Below are 27,415 nucleotides of genomic sequence, written 5' to 3' on the forward strand. Positions count from 1 at the left end.
TTAAATTTCATGACAAGTTGTTGTAATTAATGATTTTTATGCATTGCAATAAAAGCGAAAAACAAATGCCAGCAACGCTCGGTCCAGTCCAGTCCCAAATTGTTCTCGGAGCAGTTGTAAAAGCGCAGTTATTTGTGATGTTCAATTAGCAGTGAGTGCCTCGCTCCCAGAGATAATTACAATCCGAGATGACAGCAGCTCTTTGCAATTACGCCACGGCGAATTATTACAGCAGTGATTACGTGCGCTCCAATTGTCTCTGAAAGGGCACAGGCCATAGGAAGAAATAAAGAACAAATTTTGGAGTCAAATTATGATGGGTAATAGTTTCAGATATATGTATACCTACATATATATGTGCAGGGCTTCTTTTGGCTCTCTTTTCTTCCCTGAGTCACAATATTGTCGATAGATTTAGATTATTTACTAATCTAAATAGAACGACTCGAAGTTTGACTAAAGAGGGAGTTAAACTCTCGTACTTTATTTTTGTTAATTTTAAAAATAATTTAAAAAATGTTAATTATTCGTATGGCTCAACATTTCATATTTATTTGGCATATTTAGTTATATTAAATGCAAGTGCAATTAAATATATTATTTGTAAAGCTTTTAAGCCTTTAGCTACGAAATATAGCAATAATAAAATACTTCTAATAATACAATTTTCTTACTGAAATTGAATCAATAAATTCCTCGTTTCATTTGGCTTTTGTGTGCCCCCACAAATATTCTTGGGAAAACAATAATTAAATGTATTAAATTAGTTACATTAAATTTGATATAGCGAATAGCAAATCAATTAGTATTTGCATTAATTATGAATATCCAAATACAATGCATTTCTCTCATAAATATGTATGTATGTATGTATGTGTATATTAAGTTACTATACAAATCAAATGGAATAACTCATTAAATTAATGACTCTATCTGCTGCAACATTTTGCGTGCTGATTTATCTATTACGAAAGGACTTAATTGGCAATTCGAATATGTACTCGATGAGCTTAATTTCCGATAAAGATTATTTAGCTACACACCCAGGGCTAATTTTGTATGTTCAGGCTATTTTGGTGGCATGAGATTTATGCCCGCCTTTGTTTGGCTGCTTTTTTGAGCCGCACCTCCCTCTCAACACCAACGCACACGCAAACACACACACACACACACACACACACATACAGAGATGAGTGGCATGTCAATAAGCCATTTCGTGGACTTCTCTCGCTTAGTTTCGGAAATATCGCCTGAATGATTTTCGTGTTAAATTAATTAAATTCAATGCGTGCTCGGCAAACATTTGACCAACAGCCGATAGAGCCAAATGAAGCAGCTGCTGAACGCTTGCCAAATCAAATCGTGCCATAAATTCGTAGAGTCCAGTAATTGGCTAAATACAATGTTGGATGAGTCCTTGCCTTCAGCCAGAGTCCTGCAGAGCTTTAGCCATACAGACGACAGCAGCAGAAATGTTTGCTTAGGCTTTCAATGCACAATGAATGCATTCTCCGAAAATAATTAATTGCAATTTGTATTGTTTTTTCTATCAATTAAAATTTTGCAACTGTATTGTATTTTCAATAACTTATCTGTTCGCTTTTAACGAACGAGTGATTAAGTTAAGCTTTAGTTAATTAATGCAACATATGACGAGCTATTTGCCAGGTAATACATTACGCAAAAAATAATAGAAAACATAGAAGAAATTTCTTGAAAATAAAAATAATAATTATTTTGAAATCTTTAATATTTAAATTTTGTTTTAGGTAACATATAAAAGATAAAAAAAAAAATAATTCAAGATATATTAATAATATAATACAAGAATACTAATATAATATATAAAAATATAAGCATAACGTTTTTTACATATTTTTTTTTACATACAATATGCATTTTAATAATTGATGAATTTTTTTATTAAATGCTAAAATTTTTTTTTTTTTTATTTATTATATATAAAAATAATATATTTCATAGTATAGTTTATATAATTAGGAATATTTAATAATTCCTCTTTTAATTAATTTTTTCATTAATAATATAAATTGCAAAAATGTTTTCCTAATATAAATAATTACCTATACTTTAATAAATTATAGGTAATTTTTGGTATTATTATAGGAAGTGTTGGTATATCCATAATTAAATTGTATATTTAATTTCTGAAATATCTCTCTATCGATATCAACATTAATATAAAACATATTTGATTACACTTATATGCTTCACAGCGTTTTTCCATAGCAGCTGCTGTTAATTCATTTATAGTATTCTATTTAGGTATTAATTAGCATACAGTTTATTTTTTAACGCATTTGTTTGTTGATTTTATAATTCTCTTATTTTTTAAAATATTTTTTCATAAATATTAATATTTACAGGACATTCACATGTGGTCAAGGCTCCTTTGCCGTGTTTGCAACGTGCATCATACAGCAGCCGCAGCAGCAGCAGCTGTATAAATATCTCTTATGTATTTTGCTTCTTTCCTCTAAAAAAAAAGCAGTTATTTTTTATATAGCCTCACACGCAGTTTGCCGCCCGCTGTTGAGTAATTAAATTTAATGCTTAAAACAACAGCAACAGAGAGTGGGACTGAGTCTGACACAGATAGTGGGAGAGAGAGGGAGAGAGGTGTAGGGGGCACAGTCGATAAAATTGTCCACGCAAACAGAACAGAAACCGAACTGAAATGCAATTGTTAACGGCCTGAAGTTGGTTTTGCAAATCGTTTGACGGCAAAACAAAATACAAAAAAATAAAATAAAATAAAATAAAAAATAAAAGCCGTGTAGAGAGAGGGGAAAATTCGCATTTAAAAACAAAATAAAATAAATATTTCTGTGGTTGCGCCAAGCTAATGGAAACGAGAGAACGAAATATTCGAGATGATGATGATGATGATGATGATGTTTATGTTTTAAAAATGTTATGGAGTAGTGTAGAGGGAGTTCACATAAATTGCCTGTGAATTATGTGCAAAAAGCATCGGTTTTTGAAGCATTTCAAAACTGCGGTCAGTGTGAAATATATATGCATATATTATTAATAATATTTGCTGCCAGTTTTGCGAAAAAAATATAAATAAATAAATAAACCCATATAGACATATATTTTGAAATATATTGTGCCGCTAAATTTTTTTTGATATTAATTTGTGTTTATCACAGCTGTTCATTTTGGATTAAGCGGGTTTATGTTTGGCATTAATGACAGGCGTTTGCTGTAATTGGAATTTGCAGCGACATAAGCGACATAGGGCTTAATAGTATTTAAATCAATTGTGAACGACTTAATTTGCATATATACCCATTTGTAGTCTGTGTAGTTTTAGCATGATCAAACATTTCAATGTTGCTTTAATTAGGTTTTTACAATAGTTTTCCTTGGCTCAACTAAATATTTGATTAGCTGCAATAAATGAATGCCCAGATTAACACCCAATATAATGAAATAAACTAATGAACTAAATAAATATTAATAGTCTAGCATTAACCCAAAAAAAAAAAAAAACTAGTTAGAGTGCGAGCTTGGGTGCGAGTCCAAGGAAAACAAAGAAAAGTTGCCGCAAAACAAACAAAAACGAGTTTGACTAATTAAGTGGAATTTGTCAAAAGGTTTTTGGCTGCAAATTGAATGCAGATAAGAGAGCGAGCAGCAAATGTAATCAATTCGAGACTCTCGCTCTCTCTCACTCTCTCTCCCTCTCTGTGTTTGTGTGTGTGGTTATGAATGATGAGCAAACATTCACAATTACGGCAATTGCTCATACGCCCCGCGTAGCGCATGTAATTTTGAGGGGCAAGGTGGAAATTCAATTATGGCCAAAGCAACTTTGTCAACGTGTCCCGTTATTTGTGGCAAGAGCAGCGAAGCGTTGCTAAACCGGATGAAGATGCCGCTGCCAACTGCCAACCGGCAACTGGCAACTGCTACGGCCTGGTCAATTGATGGGCACAGCCAACAAAAGACAGAGCGAGAGTGAGAGAGCGATAGAGAGGGGAGACATTGCATGTAATCAAACAGTTTGCGTAGCAATTTTCGATTATCGTTTGACTGATTTCGTGTTAAATCAATTAAGACATTGCCCAAGTTGCTGGCCCAACGCAATGCGACGTGCGGTTGGCCAACGCTCTCGTGCCGGGCGCCCATTTATCTAATAACCCTGGCCAGCACACAGACACACTTATACATAAATAAATATATATATATATATATATATATATATATATATATATATATATACTAGCTGGCCCGGCAAACGTTGCATTGCCCTCTATATTATTTCTAGGTAAAAAATTGTTGAAAGCTATGTTGTTCAGGCTGGGATACACTGATAAATTTATTAATCGGATTTTCATTCAAGCACCTTGTTGTAAACGACATTCTTCGTTTTTTGGTCGGGTGCAAGAACAAATAATGCGGATCGTTTGCCAACACGTGAGCATGCCACGTACAATTGACCATGAGAAAAACACGCATTTTCTAGATTGAGGCCACAAATAGTCAAAGATTGGCCCTGTGACTTGTAGATCGTCATGGCGAAGGCAAGACGAAGCGGGAATTGAATTCGTTTAAATTTAAAGGGCATATCTGTTGAGCTCATCGGAATCCTAGGAATAAGAACTTCCTCATCTTTAAATTTTCCTTTGAGTATCAACGCGTGAATCACATTGCTCATCAGTTTTCTTATCACCAAACGCGTTCCATTGCACAGTTTTGGTTGGTTTAAATTTCTAAGCATGCAAATCATGGAGAATTGCTCTTTTCATAGCTGTGTTCATTTCTTGACGCCGGTCAAGTTGTTCTTCCATATTGCCCATGAAGTATATTTGCAAGAATTTTTGCTGTGCATCTTCAATAGGTTGCAATGATCCAATGCGATGGCAAATCTGGCCTTGAATCTTTAAATTCAAAGCCATAGTTATAGTTAGATTTACAAACACTTTTTACATAAATCTAACAAACTACATTATTCCAAAATTTTTTTATTTTTTTTTATTTTTTATTTTGACAGTCATAGAAAATAACATTTTTAACGTAAATTACCTTAAATGTCGGATTATATCCGTTACCAATAATTTCCGCCCCAAATGAAGTCATTTGAAAACAGGCATTGTATTTTTGAGTGCTCGTTAGAAAATGTCGTGATTCTAGTGTTTCGCCGTAAAGCAGGGAACGCAATGCTCTGGTGGCGAGACCACTAATGGCAATGTCACTTTACCACTAAGGCAGCACAAACCGGGCGTTTCACCAGCAAACTTCAATGCGCCACAATGCTAGCAAACAACGTCCATTGGACCAATGCAAACTAAACGATTCAAGCTGTAATCAATGGTGCAATCATATCGAAACGCTGCTCGATTCAAATCAATCCTTGAACCATTTCTTATTGCCATTTCACGGGCTGCCTCTCTTTGAGAAGCACGAATTAAGGCCCTTCTTCCCTGGGTACTAACGCGGAGCCTTTCTCGGGCGATTTCTCGCTCTTCGTCAGATAATTGACTCGCGCTATTCCGTTGCCTAATTGCATTATGGGTCCGCCGGGAAAGATTAGATCTTCTAGGACGCGGCATTTTTATTAATAGTAATACTGCCCTCGCACAAAACCATATAAAACAATCGAGAAATATAAATATAAATAATTTACACAAATTTATGTTTGAGACAAACAAATACCTGAACTTTCGAGATATTTAGCTTTTGTAAAAGTCCAAAAATACAATTTTTAATAATTAACTTTTTTTTTTTTAATTTCGAATTTTGAATTTTGAATTTTTTATTTATTTTTGATTGTTAGGTTTTAATCTTTTGATTTTTTTTTTAATTTTTGCAGATTTTTGATTTGAAATATTTATAAAGTTTAAAAGTCCGAAAATATAAAAAGCCAAAAATACACTTTTTAATAATTACCTTTTTTTTTTAATTTCGAATTTTTAATTTTTTATTTATTTTTTGAACAGTCAGGTTTTAATCTTTTGATTTTTTGCAGATTTTTGATTTGAAATATTTTTCCTTTTGATTTGAAAATTTTTTTTTTTTTTTTTTTTTTTTTTTTTTTTTGAATAGTCAGGTCTGCTCGAGGTCAGGAGACCGTAGACTGACTGACTACATTTGTTTATTTACTTCTACACTATTGTCAAAACTGTCACTGTTACCAAGCCTACTGGGTATAAAAAAAATTTGAACATTTGGGGAAAAAACCGCGTTTTTCAAGTATTCGGCAAATTTTTTCAGTATTTTTAAGACCCTATACTAAACTCGTTGCGGAGACAAATCCAACAAATCAAAAACCATGAAAATTGGTTCAGCCCAAATCAAGTTATAAGCGGTCTTCACTTTTACACAACTTTCTTTTATATATATAGATATATATATGTATATGTGTGTGTATAGTAAAGTGAGGCAGGACAATTGTGTCTTGTGCCTTATTGATTGAGCCCGCGTTCGCCTTGCTTTGTGCTTTGTGCTGTGCCTTGATTAAAGCTGTGCGCAAATACTTTTCAAATTGTGCAATTTTCAATTTATGAAACAGCTACCGGCTACGCCTCCCGCCCCCCTGCCCCAGTGGCAAGCATTTTGCATCGGGGCCGCCTTTCAGTTTAGCTGCCAGCTGACAAGCGCAGAAGTTGCTGCCGCTGCTGTGGCCAAAAGTTTGTCAAAAACTTTGGACTTTATTTTGTAGCCGCATAAACACTTTGAAATAGACCGATTTCAAACGTTGTCGAGGCGAGTGGAAAACTTTCGTCTCGTTCGTCTTCCTCTCTCTCGCTCTCCCTCTCTTTCAGCTCTCACTGCTGCATAAATGCTCACTAACAAGCCGAAAAGATTGCAACAAAATTCAAATTGAAATTCGGTATTTTGCAAAAGAAAATTTACTGAAAAACTGTAGCACACTTTGCATCCAAAACTGGGGCCAAGATCTTAAAGCAAATCACGCGAAATTTCAATGGATGCAAGCTAAGATATCTGAAAGACAAAATTTAATATTCACAAGATTTATAAGAAAAGACTAAATTGAAATAAACTTCTTTATGGGAGAAACGTTTTCTTTGGATAAAGTTTACTCTATTCCTTTGACTATTGCTCTTATTCAACGAAATTTAATCGGATTAGTGTTCAGTTCCCGCTGTGTTGCAGGTTACACACTGTAGCATACTTATGTGGGCGACTGTTAATCACATTATTTGTATTTATTTTGCCCTTTAAGTAATTGCGCCGCCTCGTAGGTGTAAACAATTATGCATGCATAATTGAACCTGGGGACTCGCAGTGACTGTGCGATTCGACACTTAACCTTTTACTGCCGCTCTGCTCGGTTTCAGCTTTAGCTACAATGCACGGCTCGATGCCGGTTCTATAAAATGCAAGACAGAGAGAGGGGGAGTGGGGGATTGGGAGAGGGCGAGCGGAGACGGAGAGAAAGACATGAATAGCCAATGAAGCAAAAGTCATATGAATTAATGAGCAAACGCTGTGCTCACCAGCAATAAGAACAACAATAACAACAACAACAACAGCTAGTGTGGCAGGGTATATAAGACTAGGCGATGACATGTAATATAGAGAAAATGTATGTGAGAGATATGAATTAGCAGAGTACCAAGAGAGCATAAGGAATGTGGGAAATTAAGATGTATAAATAAATAATAAATACATGAAAAATAATATAAATAATATTCAAAACATAATTATTATATAATGTCAAGAGACGTTATCAAGTGGAACCACATAAGACGGCTTGAGCTACCTTAGACACAGTCCAAAGAATATTTCCAGTAAATTATCTCTAATAATCTCCCCAAGTACTTAGCAAATTACATTTCTCTGTTACAGGGTATAGCTCACACCCACATCTACACACTCTACACACATCCACATGTCAAATGGCACTATTGAGTGTTATAATCTGCTGGCCTTTTGCATTCGCTTTCACTTTTGCCGAATGCCTTTGTGTGGCGTGTGAAATATTCATGTGTTGCTGGCCTCCAACTGACTATGTGTGTGTGTGTGTGTGTGTGTGTGTGTGTGTGGGTGGGTGAGTGCCTGTGTGCATACATATACCATAGATATATTGGATTGTGCGTGCTGCGTGTTCGTGTGGTATGCAGCAATGCCTTGTATTTCATTCTTTTGATCAAATTCTTTATGAACTCCTGAGCTGCAGCACGAAATCAAGAAAACGTTTTACAAAAAGAAAAAAAAAAAAAAAAAAAAAAAAACTAATCTGGGATATTGTAGGGAAAAAAAGGAAGAGAGAAACCTTTAATATACTAAAAGATTACTGGTAGAAGATAGAGAGAGAGAAAGAGAGAGAGGGAGAGAGAGAGAGAGAGAGAGAGAGAGGGTGAGGGGTTCTTAAATATATTATGCACTTGAACAGTATATAATGCAAGACAAAGATGGATAAGAAAATTCGAGAGACGAGAGACATTTAATAAATTACTCTGAAAAAATAGAGCAAGAATGAGTGTGTGTGTAGAGACACACTGAGAGAGAGAGAGAGAGAGAGAGAGTGCGAGTCTATGTCACGCGAACATAGACAAAGACAGATAAGGATAGTTGCATTATATTAATAAATACATATTTTAAATATTTTTATTGATGCTAATTATGTATACTATGATATTTAAACATATGCCTAGTTTGCTTAATTTAATTCTGCAGTAGAAAACTCGAATCTAAAAAATGATTAGCATTTCTTATTATAAAAATATTTTGTGCTATAAAAATTTTCAACCATTCAAAAGACTTTACAGCAAAAATTACTCCTAAAGGACTCATCAAAAACTGTACAGCGAATTCCATGTCATTCACAATAGATTTGACGACTATTGGGACAAGCGCAGCAGAACGTGTATGAACATGCTGCGAACTGCAGTAGTGAATGGAGGAGCTTTGAGGGGGCAGCTGGAGGCAACGTTCATTTGGCAATGTCAAAAGGTTGGCCACTGAGCTCATTTTACCTAGCACCACGCCCACCACTTTGCACAGATTCATGCATAAAATTATAATAAATCATGGCACGCAATAAATATGGCACCCGCATCCCAACCAGATACAGTCTCTGCGATTCGTCCCACCTCTCTGACGCTCGCCCCCCCTTCAGGCAGTATGTGCGTGGGCGTCGATAAGCTGTCCACCCTCGACCAAAAAGAATACACACATACCATCTAAACATAATCGAAAACGCGTTCGCATCTCTGGCGCTGCTTTTCTTGTATTTAAATATAAATGAAAATGTTTTGCAGCCTGATTGCGGCATATTTTGACGCAGCCGCCGGGCCTTCAGCTAAGAGACAGACAGCTAAGCGTACCGCTTGGTATGGGCAAAATGTGCCAGCACAGGCGCGGGGCGGGGGCAAGCGGTTTATATTTTGCTTTTCTTTGATAAAATCACGTACAGCTTCTGGCCAGAGAACTCTCCAAACGGCGCTTCAACCTCTTTGCGTTTAATGCGCCACAAAGAACGTTGCGCATTTTTGCTCATGTTGCTATTGCTATTGCTGTTGTTGTTGTTGTTGTTGGTCTCAAATGTTGTTGTTGAGGATTCCGTAGCCTGATTGTCACACTTGTACTGGTTTCGAAAAGTCACACATTCACATGGCAATCCTTTGAAAAGTCCCTTAAAGCTCTGCATTTCATAGCTATTTAGCGTTTTCAATTTCATGCCTGACTGCAGCAACTGCGCACATTTGATTGATTTCCAGTGGCTTTCGAGTGCATAGATATGGAATATTAGCAAATATATATCAAGCTAAGAGATATTTTGAGAAAAAGAAACGAAAGGCTGAGAGACAAAAGAAGACAAGTTTGCGGTGTCATATACAATATACATATACAATATAAGACGAGTCAGAGCTATATATATCAGCTATGGAGCTATCTAACATACAAAACAAATATCCATTTGATCAGAAATTTTCAATTATAATAAATTTCCGATGGATGTTTCATGCCTTTAAAGCAATGCAACGATGCCAGCTCTGAATGAGAAATTTTACTCATTTATCTTTCCATATTTAGATATTTAGATTTAAATAATTCTATTACAATTTCATTTATAGGAAACTTTGCTTTAAGTACCATTATATGCCAGTTATTGCCTGTTACTATCTGCTTAAATATTTAAATGTTTTTTTTGTTTTTGTTTTTTTTAACTTCTCTTTAAGTTGATTTACCTCTCTTATTATATATATCTATATATGGAAATTCCTGTTCGGGCCATCGAGCCAGTCAGCGTCAAATGCAAATTTAATGGTCTATGTAAAAGGTAGCTGGGCAAATGCTTTTAACCACATCCGCTGCCATTAGATGCTACAAAAGGAAAAAATATATACCAGCCACAATAACAAGAACAACAACAATGGCAGCAACAACAATGCAAAATGACGCCAGTGGAAATGTGAAAATCAATGCGCATTAGTGGCTAGCGTTATTTCGCCTTATTCTCCTCTGGCCGTGACGGCATCGCTAATAGCCTATCAAGTAGAGGTTGTTAGGCCCCACTTCCGTTTGGGTCGTGGCGCATTTTGCATTTAGCCAAAGGTACTAAACTAAGCCAACTTAACCGCAAGGCTCATCAATTTCAATAATATAACTGAAATACGCGGAAATTTATTCAATGCAGTTTACTTATAATATAAATAAATAGGTAAGAAAATTTAAAAAATGAATAAGCAAATAAATAATTTAAGTAAAAAAAAAAAAATGTAAAAAAAATAATACAAAAAAAATAGTAATACTATAATAATAATATAACAACCATTTCAAAAATTAACATATAAAATATGTTAATTTTTAATAATTTAAAATTATTCGTATAGAGCTAATCAAGAGCTAAAGGATTCACTATTTGTCAAAATAAAAAAATGTTTTGGCACTCGTTTTTTTTTAACTCAAAAACGTACGAATGTCACATTCGCCACTAGAGAATTGCCCATATATAAGAAAAAAAAAATTAGGTTCCGTAGAGTTTGTATTCATCGTCGATTCTCTTATCTTAAATATTCTAGTTCAATTCGAAAATGCAAGTATTTACAATTGTGATTATCTATTTTGGCTGTTCATTTCTCTATCTAAGTTCACGTAAGCATCCTTATAAAAGGCTTAAGGTACAATCTATAAACTCTAAGATCTGTGGCAAATCATTCGAAATTTTAACAGATGCGAAAAACCGATATTCAAATATATGCGCTGACTGCCCAATGTTGGAAAATTGTACAGTAAACGAAACTTTTATCGATTCCATGGAAAAGCAAGATAAAAGAAAAATAGTGCATAAGAAACACGGAGGTGAACCGGCTCCAGAGTTGGAAAAGTGCCTGAATCCCGGTTTCACAATATCTGGTAATTTCGCATTTTTAAATGCATATGAATAAATAATTAAGCAAATAAATATGGTTTATTTACATATATATTTTTAATTTTCATTTTGTAAACTACGATATTTTAGGCGAATTGTCGGATATTGTATGCTCTGGTAGCACTGATGGCAAATGTCATCCAATCTTTCCACCCTCCGATGTGAATAATAGCACAGCCTGCGAGACATGCAAGGTCCTGTGCGATTGCTCTGGAGCTTTTACTATCGCAAAAGGTCTACTTGATAATTATTTTATATTCATAACAGCATTTTTTGGCATGACAAACAGCATGGCATAATTTCACATTGTGAACAGCATCAAAACAAGAATATTTAGTAAAGTCTGACCATTTGAAGTATGAGTAAGTGAATATCAGAACAATTATGAAAGCTTTAGTCCGACTCGGAGATGCCCTGAACTCTGAATGATCTAAGTTTTTAATTTTAGTAATGTAAAAAAAAAAAAATAATAAGAATAATAATAAAAATTGATAGATAATCAAAGCTCTTAAAAAATAAAACAAAACCAAAAAATAAGCCGAGACTACTTGACTAAGAGATCCCATGAACCCTTAGAGAAACTGATATTTCAATAATTATTTACTTCTGGGGATGGGGATCAACATACCAAACAAAAAACTAAAGCTGCCAATTCAAATAAAAATCGATAGGAATAGCTATCGATTTTTAGAAACAAACTCGATCTGTGCAATTCAACTCAGATCGTCGCCCTGATCAAGAATATATATGTATACCGTATGCGGTCTGTATGCAAGTCGGGTTATTTATAAGCAGTCTTCACTGTAATTATATTGCTGTCATGCCAGCCGAATGACAACATTCTCTAACAAATGCTGACGGAGCGAACAAGCGAGCACTTCTCTCGCCCAGCTCTCGCATAGCGTCGCTGCTTGTTGCTGTTGCCTTGAGTTCTTCTTCTTGTTCTTGTGGCATCGCCTGCCGTGTCCTGTCATTCGCGCATGCAATCCTCACACACACAAACACACACACACACACGCAGGCAGGCAATGCATTGAAGCGCAAATTAAGCTTGACAAGCAAAAATTAAACTGTGCATTTGTATAGCATGTGAGATTGTATCTGTATCTATGCGTGACACACTCCCCCCACATTCTTTGTATCTGTACTGCTCTGGGCTGTTGCCTGTTGGCTGCTGGCTGTTGGCTTGCCTGGGCAAAATATAATTTCCTCATGTACAGTTCATTAAACAGAGCTAACCAAGTTGCAGGCAGCACTTGGCATGGCCTCCTATATATGTATGTGTATGCCAAATAAATATGCAAACCAACGAAAAGAAGTGAGAGAGCAAAAAAAAAAAAAAACAAAAAACAATAAAGATGAAAATACGAAAATATTTCCGAAAGGACTAATGGAAATGAGAAGAAAGATTTTGATATTGCTTTTCCCAGCAGAACTCTTAAAAGTAGGAAACTGTTATGACATGTGAAGGGGGAACACATTCGAATAGTTAAAAAGCTGTTCAAATCATTGAGCAATATAAGAATAAGAAGTCATTTAATTCCGTTTCTTAAGCTAAGTCTTCTCTATTTCTCTCTTCACTTCTCTTTTGTTTTGATCTCTGTTCCATTCCTTCCGTTTATTTATAAGCTTTCCTGCTTTCCTGTCTTCTATACTCGGTGCTCTTCTCTTCTTTTTACTCTTAACTATATTGTTCCGGCATTTCGTTTTTATGTTTCTTATTCTTTTAATACTATTATATGTAATACTTATATTTTGCCACACAGCACGAATTTACGAATATTGCCACAGTTCAATTATCTACAGCTGAGCGGCTTATGTGTATTTCAATCATAAAATCCTGGCATGCATTCCAATTAACAGCAACAGATCGAAATAATGCTGTTTGCCTGCGGCCTGCGAATGTAATAAACCAAATGCGAAACAATTTATTATCCATATGAGGCAATATTTAATGAGTTATAGTATGATGCGGCTTTATTGAATAGCTTGCTTATTGAATTAGAATGCAGATATAAATACCATATACATATGTGTATAAATATATAGATATATATTAAGTGTGTGTGTGTGTGTGTGTGTGTATCACACATCATTGATTCATGTTGTGCAATGCGCTTAAAACAATAGAGACATAAATTTTAGCTTAGCAGCAGAGAAAAGCAATTCATACTCGCGTCATAAATAAAAACCACTGCAACATAATTTTTATGTTTAGAAGAAAAACAAAATGAAAAGAGAAGAAAAAATGACAAAGGATAAGCTGTTAGACGCGTCAAAGGACGCTTTTGTTTGTGCATTGGGCGGGGTCATAGGCGTCAAAGCACTTAACCGCTAGACACAAAGACAAAGTCCCACTCTTAATGCAGAGTTTGAACCTCGTACCCTCTTGGCTCAAATCGAATGCTCAACAATGACAGCCATAAAACGTCTAGTCGTTGGTTTTCTGTTTTATTTTCGCTCACTGTCTCTCTCACTCTCTTCCAGACCTGACCAAATCAAGCACTGCTGCTAGTCCATAGATTTATTTGCCTGTTTTTTCTTTATTTCTTTTTTTTTTTCCCCAATTTGACATTGAAGCACATTAACTTTGACATTCGCGTGAGTCTTCCACGCTCTGCACCACAATGATTATGACTCTTGAGAGTTTTTTGGGCCACTCTTTCTCTCGCTTTATATAAGGAATTTCTTCTCTTTTTTTGTGGGCATGACTTTTGTACTTTGGCCAAAGTTGGGGAAATTAATATTAGCGACTCGAGCAAATACTTTTCAAATTATTGCAATCTCATCGCATTCTTATCACTGCAGCTGTTGAAGTTACAAACTAAGTGCCTTGCATGACGCGGAATTAATATCAAAAATAGCTCACGATAAAATCGCTCACGCAATTCTTTTGGCCTTTCGAGTGTAGCTGAATCGCATGAGCATCAAAACTTTCTACTAAATGTTGTTTATTTTAACTTCATTAACAATCATCCTCCATCAAGTAAAGTTGGCTTTCTTCACTTCAATTTGGTATTCATATTTCTTCCAATTGCATTATAAATTTTGAACTAGAACTAGTTCCACTGCTGCTGATGTAGAAAGTTCAATTTACATTTATGCCAATAACAAACATATTTCACTTGTAGAAAATTATATAATACTCTATATTATATCATGCGAGATTTAAGGTATTTTTATGTATTTTTTTAATATGAAATAAATCAGAAGCTTTTTAATCGACTCCAAACTAGTTCCAATAGTTCAAGCATATTTAGTTATAAGTTTTAATTTTAAAATCTGGAACTTGGATTGTTACATAAAACATAATTACTGATTACTAAGATTATATAACTTTGCAAAATATTTTATAGCTCTCAGAAATAGCTCAACTAGTTTTTAGGATAGAAATTTACTTATTACCAAGCCAGATGATAATGAAAATCTATATTATTTAATTTATATCTGAACTAGTGCCACTAGTTAACAAAATTTAAAAAGTTGATAATAAACCCAAATACCACAGCATATTTAAATATTACATGGCAAATGCTTATAGAGTGTCTTCTTTGTTCAGTCTGAAAAAATGCAGCTCATTTGTGGCTTAGCTTATTTGACTTATAAAAAGACACAAACTATTTCAATGCAGTGGCACAGCTGCGCCAGGTTTCAGGTATTCAGAGCAAACATCGAATTCGCATCAAAGAGCTATTCGGCTGCATTTGTCATATGTGAGTTAAATATTAAAAGCTCTCAAACAGCAATGAACTAGTTCAGCGTAGATATCTAGCTACGCATTGATGCATTTGCCATTCACATGAGAATGATATCTGGTTTAAGAAAAGAGAAAAAAAAACAATTGCCCGCATTACAGTGAAACACAGACGCACAGACGCAAGCATGCAGCCGTGCTGTCAGTGCAGGTCCAAAGACTCAGCTCGGTAAACACGCAAGACAAATTCTATCTATATGCAATCAGCAAATATGGTCGGATGCTATACATAATGCAGGCACTTTTTGCAGGCAAGTGGAAATTATGTCAAAACAAACGCAAAGGCAACAGCAACTCAAGTCATTCACTCACTGGCAAGCTGACAGACAGTTAGCCAAACAGTTAAGCAGTCAGTCAGTCAGTCAGTCAATCAGTCAGTCAGTCAGTCAGTCAGTCAGTGAGAGCGGCATTTTAATTTTAGGCATGCACAAAAGTTCAACTAATATGATATGCAGAGCGACAGAAAGAGTGCGAGTATGAGTGAGAGTACTGGGGAGAAACAGAGAGAGAGGGAGAGAGAGGGAGAGGATGGGTCGTATTTCAAATTGTTGAGAAATCGCGTCAAAGACATGAGAGCAGTTGCCATTTATCAGCGCTCAAGCAATCTGCAAAAATTTCCACGCTGCACGCTCTTTTTTTTTTTTATACCCTGAACCCATTGAAAATGGGAAATCAGGGTATAATGGTTTTGTTGAAATGTATGTAACAGGCAGAAGGAGGCGTGGCAGACCCCACAAAGTATATATATTCTTGATCAGGGCGACGAGCTGAGTCGATTTGGCCCTGTCCGTCTGTCTGTCTGTCCGTCTGTCCGTCTGTCCGTCTGTCCGTCCGTCCGTCTGTCCGTCTGTCCGTCTGTCCGTATGTTTGAACGCGTCGATTTCCGAAGATATAAGAGCTAGAGACTTGATTTTTTTTTTTAAATGACCGTTTATACAGCGCGGACGTCGAGTTTGCTTTTAAAATTCGATAAATCATCCCGTTATGTTTTTATCGAGTAAAAACATTCAAGTTCAAATCAGATGTCACTATAGCTAATTGTGAATGATTTTTCTTTTTTTTTAATTTCTCAAATATTCAATATAATATGTAGATCATATGCCGAAAGTTTCATTAAATTCCGTTCAGTCAAAAATTAATAAAAAATAATCAAATATTTGGCCAATTAACAAACGCACGTGCAGCAGCTACAACAAAAACATTCGTTGAATCACATCAGCTGTTAGTTTCGTTTAGATTTGGTAGATGGCGCAGCAGCAGTGAATCTATTTGAGTTTTGCCAGCGCCACCAGCAGGAGTGGGGTGGCCTAGTGTGTTAGCTGCATGACGCTCGATCGAGAAGTCGCGGTTCGAGTCCCGGTCGATGCAGCTGATGTTAATTTTTTTTTAATTGTTTCAAAATATTTTTATATTTTCATAAATGAGTTTTCTATTTAATTTATATTTTTAAATACACCGAAATTTAAATTTTAACTATACATACTTTATGTGCGTTTTTAATAGTTCGGTTATTCTAGCAGATTCTTAGAATCACATCAGCAGTTAGTTTCGTTTAGTTTTGGTAGATGGCGCTGCAGCAGTGAATCTATTTGAGTTTTGCCAGCGCCACCAGCAGGAGTGGGGTGGCCTAGTGTGTTAGCTGCATGACGCTCGATCGAGAAGTCGCGGTTCGAATCCCGATCGATGCAACTGATGTTAGTTTTTTTTAATTGTTTCAAAAATTTTTATATTTTATTAAATGAGTTTGGTATTTTATTTATATTTTTAAATACATCGAAATTGAAATTTCAGCCATACTAAATGAGCATTTTTATTTGTTGGGTTCAGGGTAGTATCTAGTCGAGCACTCTCGACTAGAATTTTCTTACTTGTTTTTTTCTTTATTTTTCCTTTTTTTTTATTTTTTATTATTTATACGCCATTTACAAAATCTTATTGGGAGGAGAGGTTGGGGCATTCGGGAGCCCGTTTCACTTTGTGCAATTGCAGAGCAGCTTTTTTACATATGTCTGCTAGCATTTGTAAGGATTTGCCATGTCTTTTTTCTCTCCCCCCCCCTATCACTCTCTTCCTCTTTCACTGTCTGTATGTGTGTTTGTATTGCAAGTTGACTTCATTCAAAAAAGTTAATTCATAAATCGCACAAAGCGCAAAGATACGAAAGACGCACATGATAGCTACCCTAGAGAGAATAAGCGAGAAAGAATGAGAGAGAGAGAGAGAGCAAGTGAGAGATGTGTGCGAGAGAGCGAATAAAAAGCGCCATATGCAAAGTGCATTTAGACTGTAAGATAAAAGCTCGCTGCAGGCGTTGCAATAGGTAGCTAAGCGGGTGGTTAGCTGGTTGCTTGGCCAGGTGGTTGAGTGGTTGGGTGGTTGGCTGGTTGGCTGGTTGGCTGTTGCGACCTATTCAAATAAAAGATTTCTATCAGGTGCCTCTTATGGCGCATAAAAGTACTTAAATTTGTTTGACTTGCATTTGCCATGCGGCGGCTGTGGGACTTGACTTTGCGACTCATTATGCGAACAAAGCAGTCACGATGGCCACGAATGCCACTCACGACAGTCACGGCACGTTCAGCTAGCGTTTTTTCAAAAGATTGTCCTCCAAGAGATTTTGATGAGAGATAGCTGATAAGATCTGCATGATGCTGAGATAAAGATACAGAAGTTATGCAAACAAATTTACGAATTAAAGAACTTTATTCTCTACTCAACAATGCCAACAAATGAAATGCAGTTCTAATTTAGGGGCATAATCTATGTAGCAGCTGATCCAAGATTGCTTAAAGTAGTCCCTATCTGACAGTTACTATTCCCATGTCGATAGCTCGACGCCTCGGCCAAAGACCAAGTGCTAAACTCAATAATATTGGGCGGTACGAGCAGCACAGTGTATATAAAGAAGAAGAATGCATAGATCCACAAGCGATTGCTGTTAATTGAAATCGTCAGCATTTCGGGCTTTTCAGTTTCCCTTAGGAGCAGCTCTTTTGATTCAATCCCAAGCAGCTCGAATTCAATGCGATGTCCAGTGAAAATTTGCTGTTTTTGAGGCAGCTGTGGGCTGGCCATTTCTTGTTTTTCCACACTGATCCAGTGGACGATTTGCGTGGACTCCGTGTTTGGAACTTCCGATTGTTCAATCTCAACATATCTACCTGGCACACAGTGTCTCCTGCGCCAGCTCAGTTTCAGGCATATCAGCAATTGGCTCTGCTTGCGAGCGGCTCGCTGTACCTCCTTAACCACTCGACTTTGGCGAGGCATTCGATGCTGATTGGAAACTTTTGCTCTGTCGAACACCTCTCGGCTGGTTATCTGCTTAACGTGTTGGCTATTCAGCAGCTTGTCCAACTTTTGTGTCTTTACGATCTTTGTGTTTGGCCTAGTGCAGTGCAATCGCTCGCGATATAAACGACTCCTGAGGCCGGGCCATAAAATACGTATCACATCATCCAAGGGGTTCGCTGCCAGACTCAGCTTAACGACTTGATACAAGCATTGCGCACTAATACGTTCAAAGATTGCCGCCGATGGTATTATTTCGCCTACATCTCGTGCATTTGCTGCAGCTGCTGCTTCTTGGTCTGGCTGTGCGATTGCCTCGAAACGGGGCTCCCTGTAATTGAATATATTGATGCCCAGCTCGTCAATGTACTTGTTCTGAATGGCAATCATTTCATTCTGCGTGCTCAGCCATGTCGTCTGATCGCCAGTATTTCGCCTAAAAACCCAAGATTTGACATCCATAATCCTGCAGCACGCATTGCCCTGGCAACGGGATGCTTCCCGATTGGGAGTTGTTTTACAAGCAACGCGTTTCTATATAGAGTATATATATATATATATATATATATATATTTTTTTTTACTCATCTTTAACTTCATTCTGAATACTTACCATTCTTCACAATGTGCGTGTGTGTGTGTGTGTGTGTGCGTGTATCCTATAAGCGGAATGCTTTGCATTTACCTTTTCTGCTAAAGCAAACTCTACAAAAGTATGTAATAACAAAATTTCCACAGCTTAAGATATATATGTATATATTCTGACATTTAAGCTCACGCATATTAATTTATTTCAAATTCAACATAAAATATATATAAATTTAATTCGAATGCGAGCTTTAAATATTAATGGAATTTCGTATCAATAAATATTTATATTTTAATCATAACTTAAATACTCAGGCTTTCACCTAAATGTACTAAATACCTATATATGAATATATTTCTATATACATTTACATATATATACATATCATATTTTCAGAGTCGTGTCCTTGTGACATTGCCGACATAGAAAATCGAATCATTGTTAGCATCTGTTTGGGTAATACTCATGAATCATTCATGAAACGTTTGCACAATATGCAAATCGCTTTAAATCTTTACAACAAACAAAAGCCGGTTTACACACACACACACACACATACATACACACACAAGCAGGCAGGCAAACAAAAACGCCGACTAAACAATGTAAAACGTTAAATAATTATTGCAAAAAGAGCTGCGAAAGCTAACGAATGAAACAAAAACAATAAACATTTATTTACTGTTTACTTTTTAGGCCATAAATTTATGGCCTAATGCAGCTGCCAACGCTTTGAGTCTTTTGTCTGTATATTTTGTTCTATAATAATTTAAAGCTTAATTTTTTGCTAAAAGATTTTTTCATAATTAACAAACAAATATTTTACAATTGATACATAATAATAAAATATAATTAAATATAATAGCATGTAAATCGAATGGAAAAAAATAAACGTATTTAAAATTACATAAATAATTCTGAAAATCATGTACAAGATTATTTATTTTAATTCCTGTTAAACAATCGCTAATACAATTACCTTTGGCTGTAAATATATGAACTAATATTTTGCATTATTAAATTAAATCACGCAGCCACACACGTGCACATACTTTTGGTTAAGTTTATGGTGTGGCCTTTAATTTGGCAGCAATTCGAAAACTTTTGTAGCTGCCCTCTCCCCGCATCTTTTGACTGGCAATTATATTTATGAATGTACCGAGGGGCATTTCTCAGTGTTTACTTCAAAGCAATTAAAAGCAAACCAGAAGCAAAGGCAACAACAACAGCATCTGCTCCAGCGATGTGAGCGAGCGCTTTATCATATTTTGTATTGCGAGTATTTGCCAAGGTTTTGAGTGAGGGCTAGGAGGAGCGGGGGCACGAATGGACGTGAATGGCTAGGCGAATGGGTGGTTAGACATACATATGAAAAGTCTTCCAGTAAAATGGCCACTCAGGAAACGAAGTTCGTTTATATTGTGTCAGGATATATAGTAGCTTTGTTTGTGTACGAATGGGAATGGGTACGAGAATAGGAATGGAATGGGCATGGTAAACGGGAACTAGGAACTGAGAGTTGGCAACTGGAAACAGAAGCTAGAATACTGGGCGACTGGACACTGAAAAATAAATATAGAACGCAGCAAAGTCTGCAGTGCACAAATAACCTCGGGGCCATAAAAGAAATACGTTTACTATGTACTAAAATTGAGTAAATGCTGCCATTACAGGCTGCAGTCAAGCCTCCCCCCTCCTGCCTCCTGCCTCCTGCCATCTGCCGACCGCCTGACTTCCCCCTCGCGCAATGCCCAAGCCTGCTTTGGAGTCAAGCCTGAGTTCGCCCCAAAGTGGAGCCTGGTACTTGTCTTCTATGTGCTGTGCTATTATTTTGAGTGCACACACACACACAGACACACACACACACATACAGCTCAGCAGTAAAAAAGACAACAATGGAATAGCCCAAGCACTGGGCTTCAATTGTTTGGCAATAAATGTGAGTGAGTGAGTGTATATGTGCGTGAGTATGTGTGTGTGTGTGTGTGTGTGTGTGTGTGTGTGTGTGTGTGTGTGTGTGTGTGTGTGTGTGTGTGTGTGTGTGAGTGTTATATGGAGAAGCAAAGCAATTGTAGTCCCCTTGGTCCATTGAGCCTCTGGGCCAAGTCTGCGTTCAATTAATCGTTTGCAGCGTTTGCTAAAATCAATTATCGCCTGCTACTGCTATTGATATCGATAATCGAATTAACCCCATTCAGACAGACAGCCACAATATCTCATGCTGCTTAAAAGCAAAGGAAAAATTCAATCTGAGCAGCAGCTGGTAACAATTAAAAAAACACCGAGGGTGGATAGAATAATTAGAAAGTATTTTGAATAGAGGAAAAGTTATCGATGAGGAAAAAATGATTTATAAATATACTAATAATAATAAAAAATAATTTTAATGTGATTCATTCAACAAATTTGCATTAATTACAAAAAAAAAAAAAAAACGCGTTTCTTACTTTGGTTTGTTTGATTAAAAAAAAAAGTCCTCTTTAAATTTTTAAAAATAAATTTAAATATATATCTTATAAAATTTCAATGGAATTTAATTTACAAATTTTGCATTACTTAAAAAAAGAAAAATGTATACTTTGTTTATTATTTATTATATATTAATTAAATTATTGGGGAAAACATGTATAAAAATATAAGTTACAAAATAATGTTAATGTGATTTATTCTATAATTTTTTTTTTTTTTTTTTTTTAAATTTTTAAATTCATGTATTGTATTATTCTTATATTTATTATATTTTATCTATAAATTATATTATTTTACATTATATTTTTATTCAATTACAGTTGTAGCACTCAGAATATTAGCCATCCAACTGCCAATTCTTTTATTTTTTTTTTAATTTCCATAAATTCAATACAGTTTTTTAGTATTCCTCAAAATGAATTCAAGATTTTTTTGTGTAGACCCTCGCTGCCATTATGCATGCTGCATGCCATCCATGATGCAGTTGGTCGAGGCATCTAAATTGCTGTTGATTTCTTTGCCATTTCGTCATAACAAAGCCAATTGTGTTGGCCAGAAACGGAACAGTACAAAATTTTCCATTGGATTTTCAAATTTGCGTATGCGATTAGCAGCCTAAATGAAAATGCCAAAGAAAAGAAAATGAGCTTGGAAAAGCCACAAATACACACAAGCGCACACACGCCCACACAGACACTTTAAAGTGTTGTTCTGTCCCGTGTGGCTGTCAGCATGAAGTAGGTAATGGAATGGAAGAGCTCCGAAATTCAACAGGAAGCCAATCGAACTGCCACTTTGGCAACGTTTCGTATGCAAATTCACCAATACACGCACACGAAAACACACACAGGGAGAGAAGAGAGCTTGAGATACAGATACACTTCAGGTAACAATCAAAGCATTTCACAGTCAAGTATGTTTGTATTTTTGTATTATTTTTTTTTTTTTCGAGTGGCTTACCACAGCATTTGGCATTGTTTGTATAGCACTTGTGCCACAGTGCCTGAGTCTTGGCTTCAATTTTTAAGTTTTGCCTGCTTCCAGAGAGTCGAAACTAACCCAAAATATTGACTCCCTAGAGGTCACAATGATTGCCGATTGTAATTATTTAGTAATTTATTTAATTATTTAATTATTTAGTAAGTTTTTTTAGTGTTATTTTAGTATTTAATTATTTAGTAATTTAGTAACATTTTTATTTAAATAGAATTACAATTTAATAAGCTCTAACAATTTTCTTTTGATTTATGCCAAATATCTAATAAAATGCTTATTTAATTCTTACAAAATTTATAATTATGATTTAATAAATTACACATTTAATAAACTCAACAGAAATTTGTTTTTCATATAGCTATATATTTATTGCTGTTTTTTTTTTTTTTTTTTTTTTTTTTCATAGCCCTTTAGAATAATTGTCAATTGTAATTATCTAGTAACATATTATTTATTTTATTCTTACAATAATTATAATTTAGTAAACTGTACAAATTGTCGTTTGTTTTATGCCAATAGCAATCTAATAAAAATAAAAGTATTATTTAACTCTTACAAGAATTATAATTATAATTGAATAAATAAAAAATTTAAAATGAGTAGCAATCGCAATTACAATTATCTAGTAATACCTTTATTTAAATCTTACAATAAATATAATTTAATAAAGTCTTAACATATTTTGTTGTTTCATTAAATATATATCTGATGTCTTATGGAACTCCATGCTTATTGCTGTCCTTTTTCTTCCAGTCCTTTAGAATGAGTGCCAATTGCGATTATCTAATAACATCTTTATTTAATCCTTACAATAGTTATAATTTAATAAACTCTAAAAATTTTCGTTTGTTTCCTTAAATATATATATCTGGTGCATATATCTCACGGAACTCCATGTTTATTGCAGTACTTTTTTCTCAAAACCCTTTCAGCTTCCTGATAAAAGTCTTTGTTACGATTGAGCTCCATGGAAAAGTCCGATTTCTTCACCACTATCATATTCGTGAGATATGCCCGCCTCTCAGCGCTTCGCGTCATGTCGACAAGCCTATCCCGCTTGCGTTGCTTGTGCGTCGAGCTCGTTGGCGTTGCAGTGGGCGTTACGGTGGACGTGACGGTGGGAGTGGGCGTGGGCGTCTTTTGTTTTACTATAAAGTGTTTGGCATTCTCGAGGAAATGCTCAGCTTCCCGCAAGCGCTTGCATTGCTTTTCGCGCTTCTCGCGCGACCTTCTCGGCAGACTCCTGTCCAGTTGATCGAGTTTCGTATAGATATTGTGCAAGTCTAGAAATATTTCCGCTAGATCATTACCCATTACCTTGGAGTGGTGTATGTAGGAGTTGTAGGCTTCCTTCATCTCCCGCACCTCCAGGGTCAGGCGCTCGAGCGCATTCAAGTCGTAGAGCACCTTGGGCACCGCAAACCTAATTATATTATCCACATCCTCAAAGCGGCACATATCCTGCATCTGTAGCAGTGTCTTCCGGACGATGCGTTCCACCTCTGCCTCTTTCATATCGCCGGAGCGCGGATGCACTGGGTCCATAACACTGAGCAGACCTTTATTTTGCCTGGCCATCCCTTCCTGCAGCAGCAACTGTGTTCGGTCTACCCCATAGCAGGAATTCAACGAGGAATGCCTTTTCATTTTCAGAAATAATTATTGATTTGAATTTTTTGTTGGCTTTTCTATAAATATACACGAGAATTTTGAATCTTTATATTTTAGTTCTAATTCATATCTGTCAGAACTATGCCTTTTTCTACATCTGCAGTATGTGTTGTGTACTTGGGAAAAGGTTACTAATATATGTTGTAGCTCTTTACAATCTGAGACGATGAAGGATGAATCAATAATTCTGACTGTCAAAAATTAAGATTTTTCTATTGTTCAAAAATTTAATAACAAATGTTTACTAAATTTTGTATAGTTATAATTGAGATATTTTCGAATTTGTATGTTATTATATATGCGTAATAAATTTAATATGTTTTAGATGTTCTAATTGTTTATTATTATATTTTTAAAAAAATTGTCATAGTTATTTGAGTTATATATTATTATAAAATCTCAAATTATACATTCCAAATAAATATAGATAAATTAATTTTTATCATTATTAATCAAAAATTCTATTATTTTTATTATGCAATGTATTGGTACCCTTATGAACCAAAGCCATTTCGTTATATGATATTTTAAATTTTGAACATATTTTCGTTGGCTCCCCTGCCTTATGGAGTTTGATGATTGTCTTTACTACGCGAAAATTGTATATACCATGACTTGTACAATAGATACGCTGTCATTTTAGGTGCTAGACGATTCCAATTGTAAATATGTCGCACAAAAATATATGTCGATTATTTTATTACAAAAAAAATATATATATAAATAAATAAATAAATAAATAAATAAATAAATAAATAAATAAATAAATAAATAAATAAATAAATAAATAAATAAATAAATAAATAAATAAATAAATAAATAAATAAATAAACAATAATAATAATAATAAGAGAAGCATATGCTTAAGACGGTGAAATCTATTTTTATACCCTGAACCCATTTTCAATGGGAAATCAGGGTATAATGGTTTTGTTGAAATGTATGTAACAGGCAGAAGGAGGCGTGGCAGACCCCACAAAGTATATATATTCTTGATCAGGGCGACGAGCTGAGTTGATTTGGCCCTGTCCGTCTGTCTGTCCGTCTGTCCGTCTGTCCGTCCGTCCGTCTGTCCGTCTGTCCGTCTGTCCGTCTGTCCGTCTGTCCGTATGTATGAACGCGTCGATTTCAGAAGATATAAGAGCTAGAGACTTCAATTTTTTTTTAGAATGTCCGTAATTACAGCGCGCATATCAAGTTTATCATTAAAAATCGATAACTCATCCCGATCTTTTTTTATCGATAAAAAACCCTATCGAAAACCAGTTATAAAATTATATCTTCTACACCTTTATTGCTAGAGTCTCCAAATTTTTAATGTATTTTTATATGGAATTTATACAATTTCGGTTTTTGTTAAAATTAACCCCCCACCTCTAAATTCACCCCCTCACCCTCACTTTTGTAAAAAGCGTATTTCAAATACTAGAGACTTGTGCTTTGGCAATTACATGCATATTTATGTTATAATCATAATCTGAAAGTTTCATGAAGATCGTACGTCCATAAAAAAAGTTATTAAACTATTAAGTTCTCATAGTAAGCGCTCACTGCAGCCCATGCGTGTTTATGCGTGGGTGCTTGTGTGTGTATGTGTTTGTGTATGTGTGTGTGTATGTGTGTGTGTATGCGTTTGTGTGTGTATGCGTGTGTGTGTGTGTATGTGTGTCTGTATGCGTGTGTGTGTATGTGTGCCTGGGTGTGTGCGTACGTGCCTGTGTGTGTTTGTGTGTGTGCGTGTTTCTTCTGTAAGCTGAAAGACGCGAAAAATTATTGAAATATCTATTGCTCCAAGGGTTCAGGGGATCTCGTAGTCGAGCAGTCTCGACTAGAGCTTTCTTACTTGTTTTTTTAAGGTTTTAGCAAAAAGTAACAAGTAAGAAAGCTCTAGTCGAGACTGCTCGACTACGAGATCCCCTGAACCCTTGGAGTGCTAGCTATTTCAATAATTTTTCGCGTCTTTCAGCTTACACAAGAAACACACACACATACACAAACACATACACACACAAGCACCCACGCATAAACGCATGGGCTGCAGTGTGCGCTTACTATGAGAACTTAATTGTTTAATAACTTTTTTTGTGGACGTACGATCTTCATAAAACTTTCAGATTATGATTATTACATGAATATGCATGTAATTGCCAAAGCACAAGTCTCTAGTATTTGAAATACGCGTTTTACAAAAGTGAGGGTTAGGGGGTGAATTTAGAGGTGGGGGGTAAATTTTAACAAAAACCGAAATTGTATAAATTGCATATAAGCATATATAAAAAATTTGGAGACTCTAGCAATAAAGGTGTAGAAGATATAATTTTATAACTGGTTTTCGATAAGGTTTTTTATCGATAAAAAAAGATCGGGATGAGTTATCGAATTTTAATGATAAACTCGATATCCGCGCTGTAATTACGAACATTTTACAAAAAATTTGAAGTCTCTAGCTCTTATATCTTCGGAAATCGACGCGTTCAAACATACGGACAGACGGACAGACGGACAGACAGACAGACGGACAGGGCCAAATCAACTCAGCTCGTCACCCTGATCAAGAATATATATACTTTGTGGGGTCTGCCACGCCTCCTTCTGCCTGTTACATACATTTCAACAAAACCATTATACCCTGATTTCCCATTTTCAATGGGTTCAGGGTATAAAAATAAAAAAATAAAAAAATTAATAAATTCACGGCTCACTTCAGGTACGTGCTTGAGGTTGACAAGAAATAAATGTGTTGTTTTTCGACCCTAAAGGACTCTAACCTTCCATCTTTATTATCTACAATTAATATTAAAATTCACACATTTTTAGCCACGGCATACTTTCCAAGCAATAAAAAAAAATTTGAATAAAATTATGAAAAAATTATGTTTGCTTTCCCAAGAGTAATTAAAGTGTTTCCACTCGACTTGAATGCAGCTTGTGCCCGTGGCGAAAATATATGTATTTCTATAATTATGAAGTTCATAAAAATCGCACACGCTGCGCTCTTTATTAACGACAGACTTTATTGCACAGACATAGCTGAAATTCCCAGGAAACGGAAAATATATTTGTCGCTTGCATATATTTCCACTATTTTTTCTCCTTTTCGTTTTTTTTTTTTTTTTTTTGCATTTGGCAATGCCGTCTAAAGGAATTTTGCGTATTTGCTATGGCCACGAGCGCTAAATCAATTGACAGCGCGGAGAACTGCGCACTATTTCCTGCCAGCTCAATGCCATAGCTCGAACATATTTCGTAGAATTTTTATGAGCCATGCAAAAAAA

The 27,415-nt window shown here is 35.5% G+C and overlaps 2 protein-coding genes and 2 long non-coding RNA genes across 5 annotated transcripts; 1 reads left to right on the forward strand and 3 right to left on the reverse strand.

Annotated features, from left to right (window-relative positions):
• Positions 1–4,316: 4,316 nt before the first annotated feature.
• Positions 4,317–6,381, reverse strand: LOC149269817 (uncharacterized). 2 transcript variants are annotated; one of them, XR_016269226.1, is made up of 3 exons: positions 5,920–6,381; positions 5,686–5,745; positions 4,317–5,599 (listed from the first exon to the last, which is right to left on the reverse strand). It is a non-coding gene; the product is annotated as an uncharacterized LOC149269817 (long non-coding RNA). The 2 variants fall into 2 exon arrangements; XR_016269225.1 differs by lacking the exon at positions 5,686–5,745.
• Positions 6,382–10,849: 4,468 nt separating this feature from the next.
• On the forward strand, positions 10,850–11,908 carry LOC108611892 (uncharacterized). The gene is made up of 3 exons (XR_016269113.1): positions 10,850–11,094; positions 11,173–11,355; positions 11,462–11,908. It is a non-coding gene; the product is annotated as an uncharacterized LOC108611892 (long non-coding RNA).
• A 5,901-nt stretch (positions 11,909–17,809) lies between these two features.
• LOC108611890 (uncharacterized) lies at positions 17,810–19,233 on the reverse strand. The gene is made up of 2 exons (XM_018004729.2): positions 19,029–19,233; positions 17,810–18,950 (listed from the first exon to the last, which is right to left on the reverse strand). The coding sequence occupies exons 1-2, from the start codon at positions 19,029–19,031 to the stop codon at positions 17,886–17,888; spliced, it is 1,068 nt and encodes a 355-aa protein (XP_017860218.1). The 5' UTR covers positions 19,032–19,233; the 3' UTR covers positions 17,810–17,885.
• A 3,844-nt stretch (positions 19,234–23,077) lies between these two features.
• On the reverse strand, positions 23,078–24,320 carry LOC108609864 (uncharacterized). Its single transcript, XM_018001635.2, has one exon. It carries the CDS (start codon positions 24,114–24,116, stop codon positions 23,352–23,354), a length of 765 nt encoding a protein of 254 aa, XP_017857124.1. The 5' UTR covers positions 24,117–24,320; the 3' UTR covers positions 23,078–23,351.
• Positions 24,321–27,415: the final 3,095 nt, after the last annotated feature.

This window comes from Drosophila arizonae, chromosome 3 (assembly GCF_054131065.1).
Source record: "Drosophila arizonae isolate 15081-1271.41 chromosome 3, UAZ_ARI_1.0, whole genome shotgun sequence".
Lineage (NCBI taxonomy): Eukaryota > Metazoa > Arthropoda > Insecta > Diptera > Drosophilidae > Drosophila > Drosophila arizonae.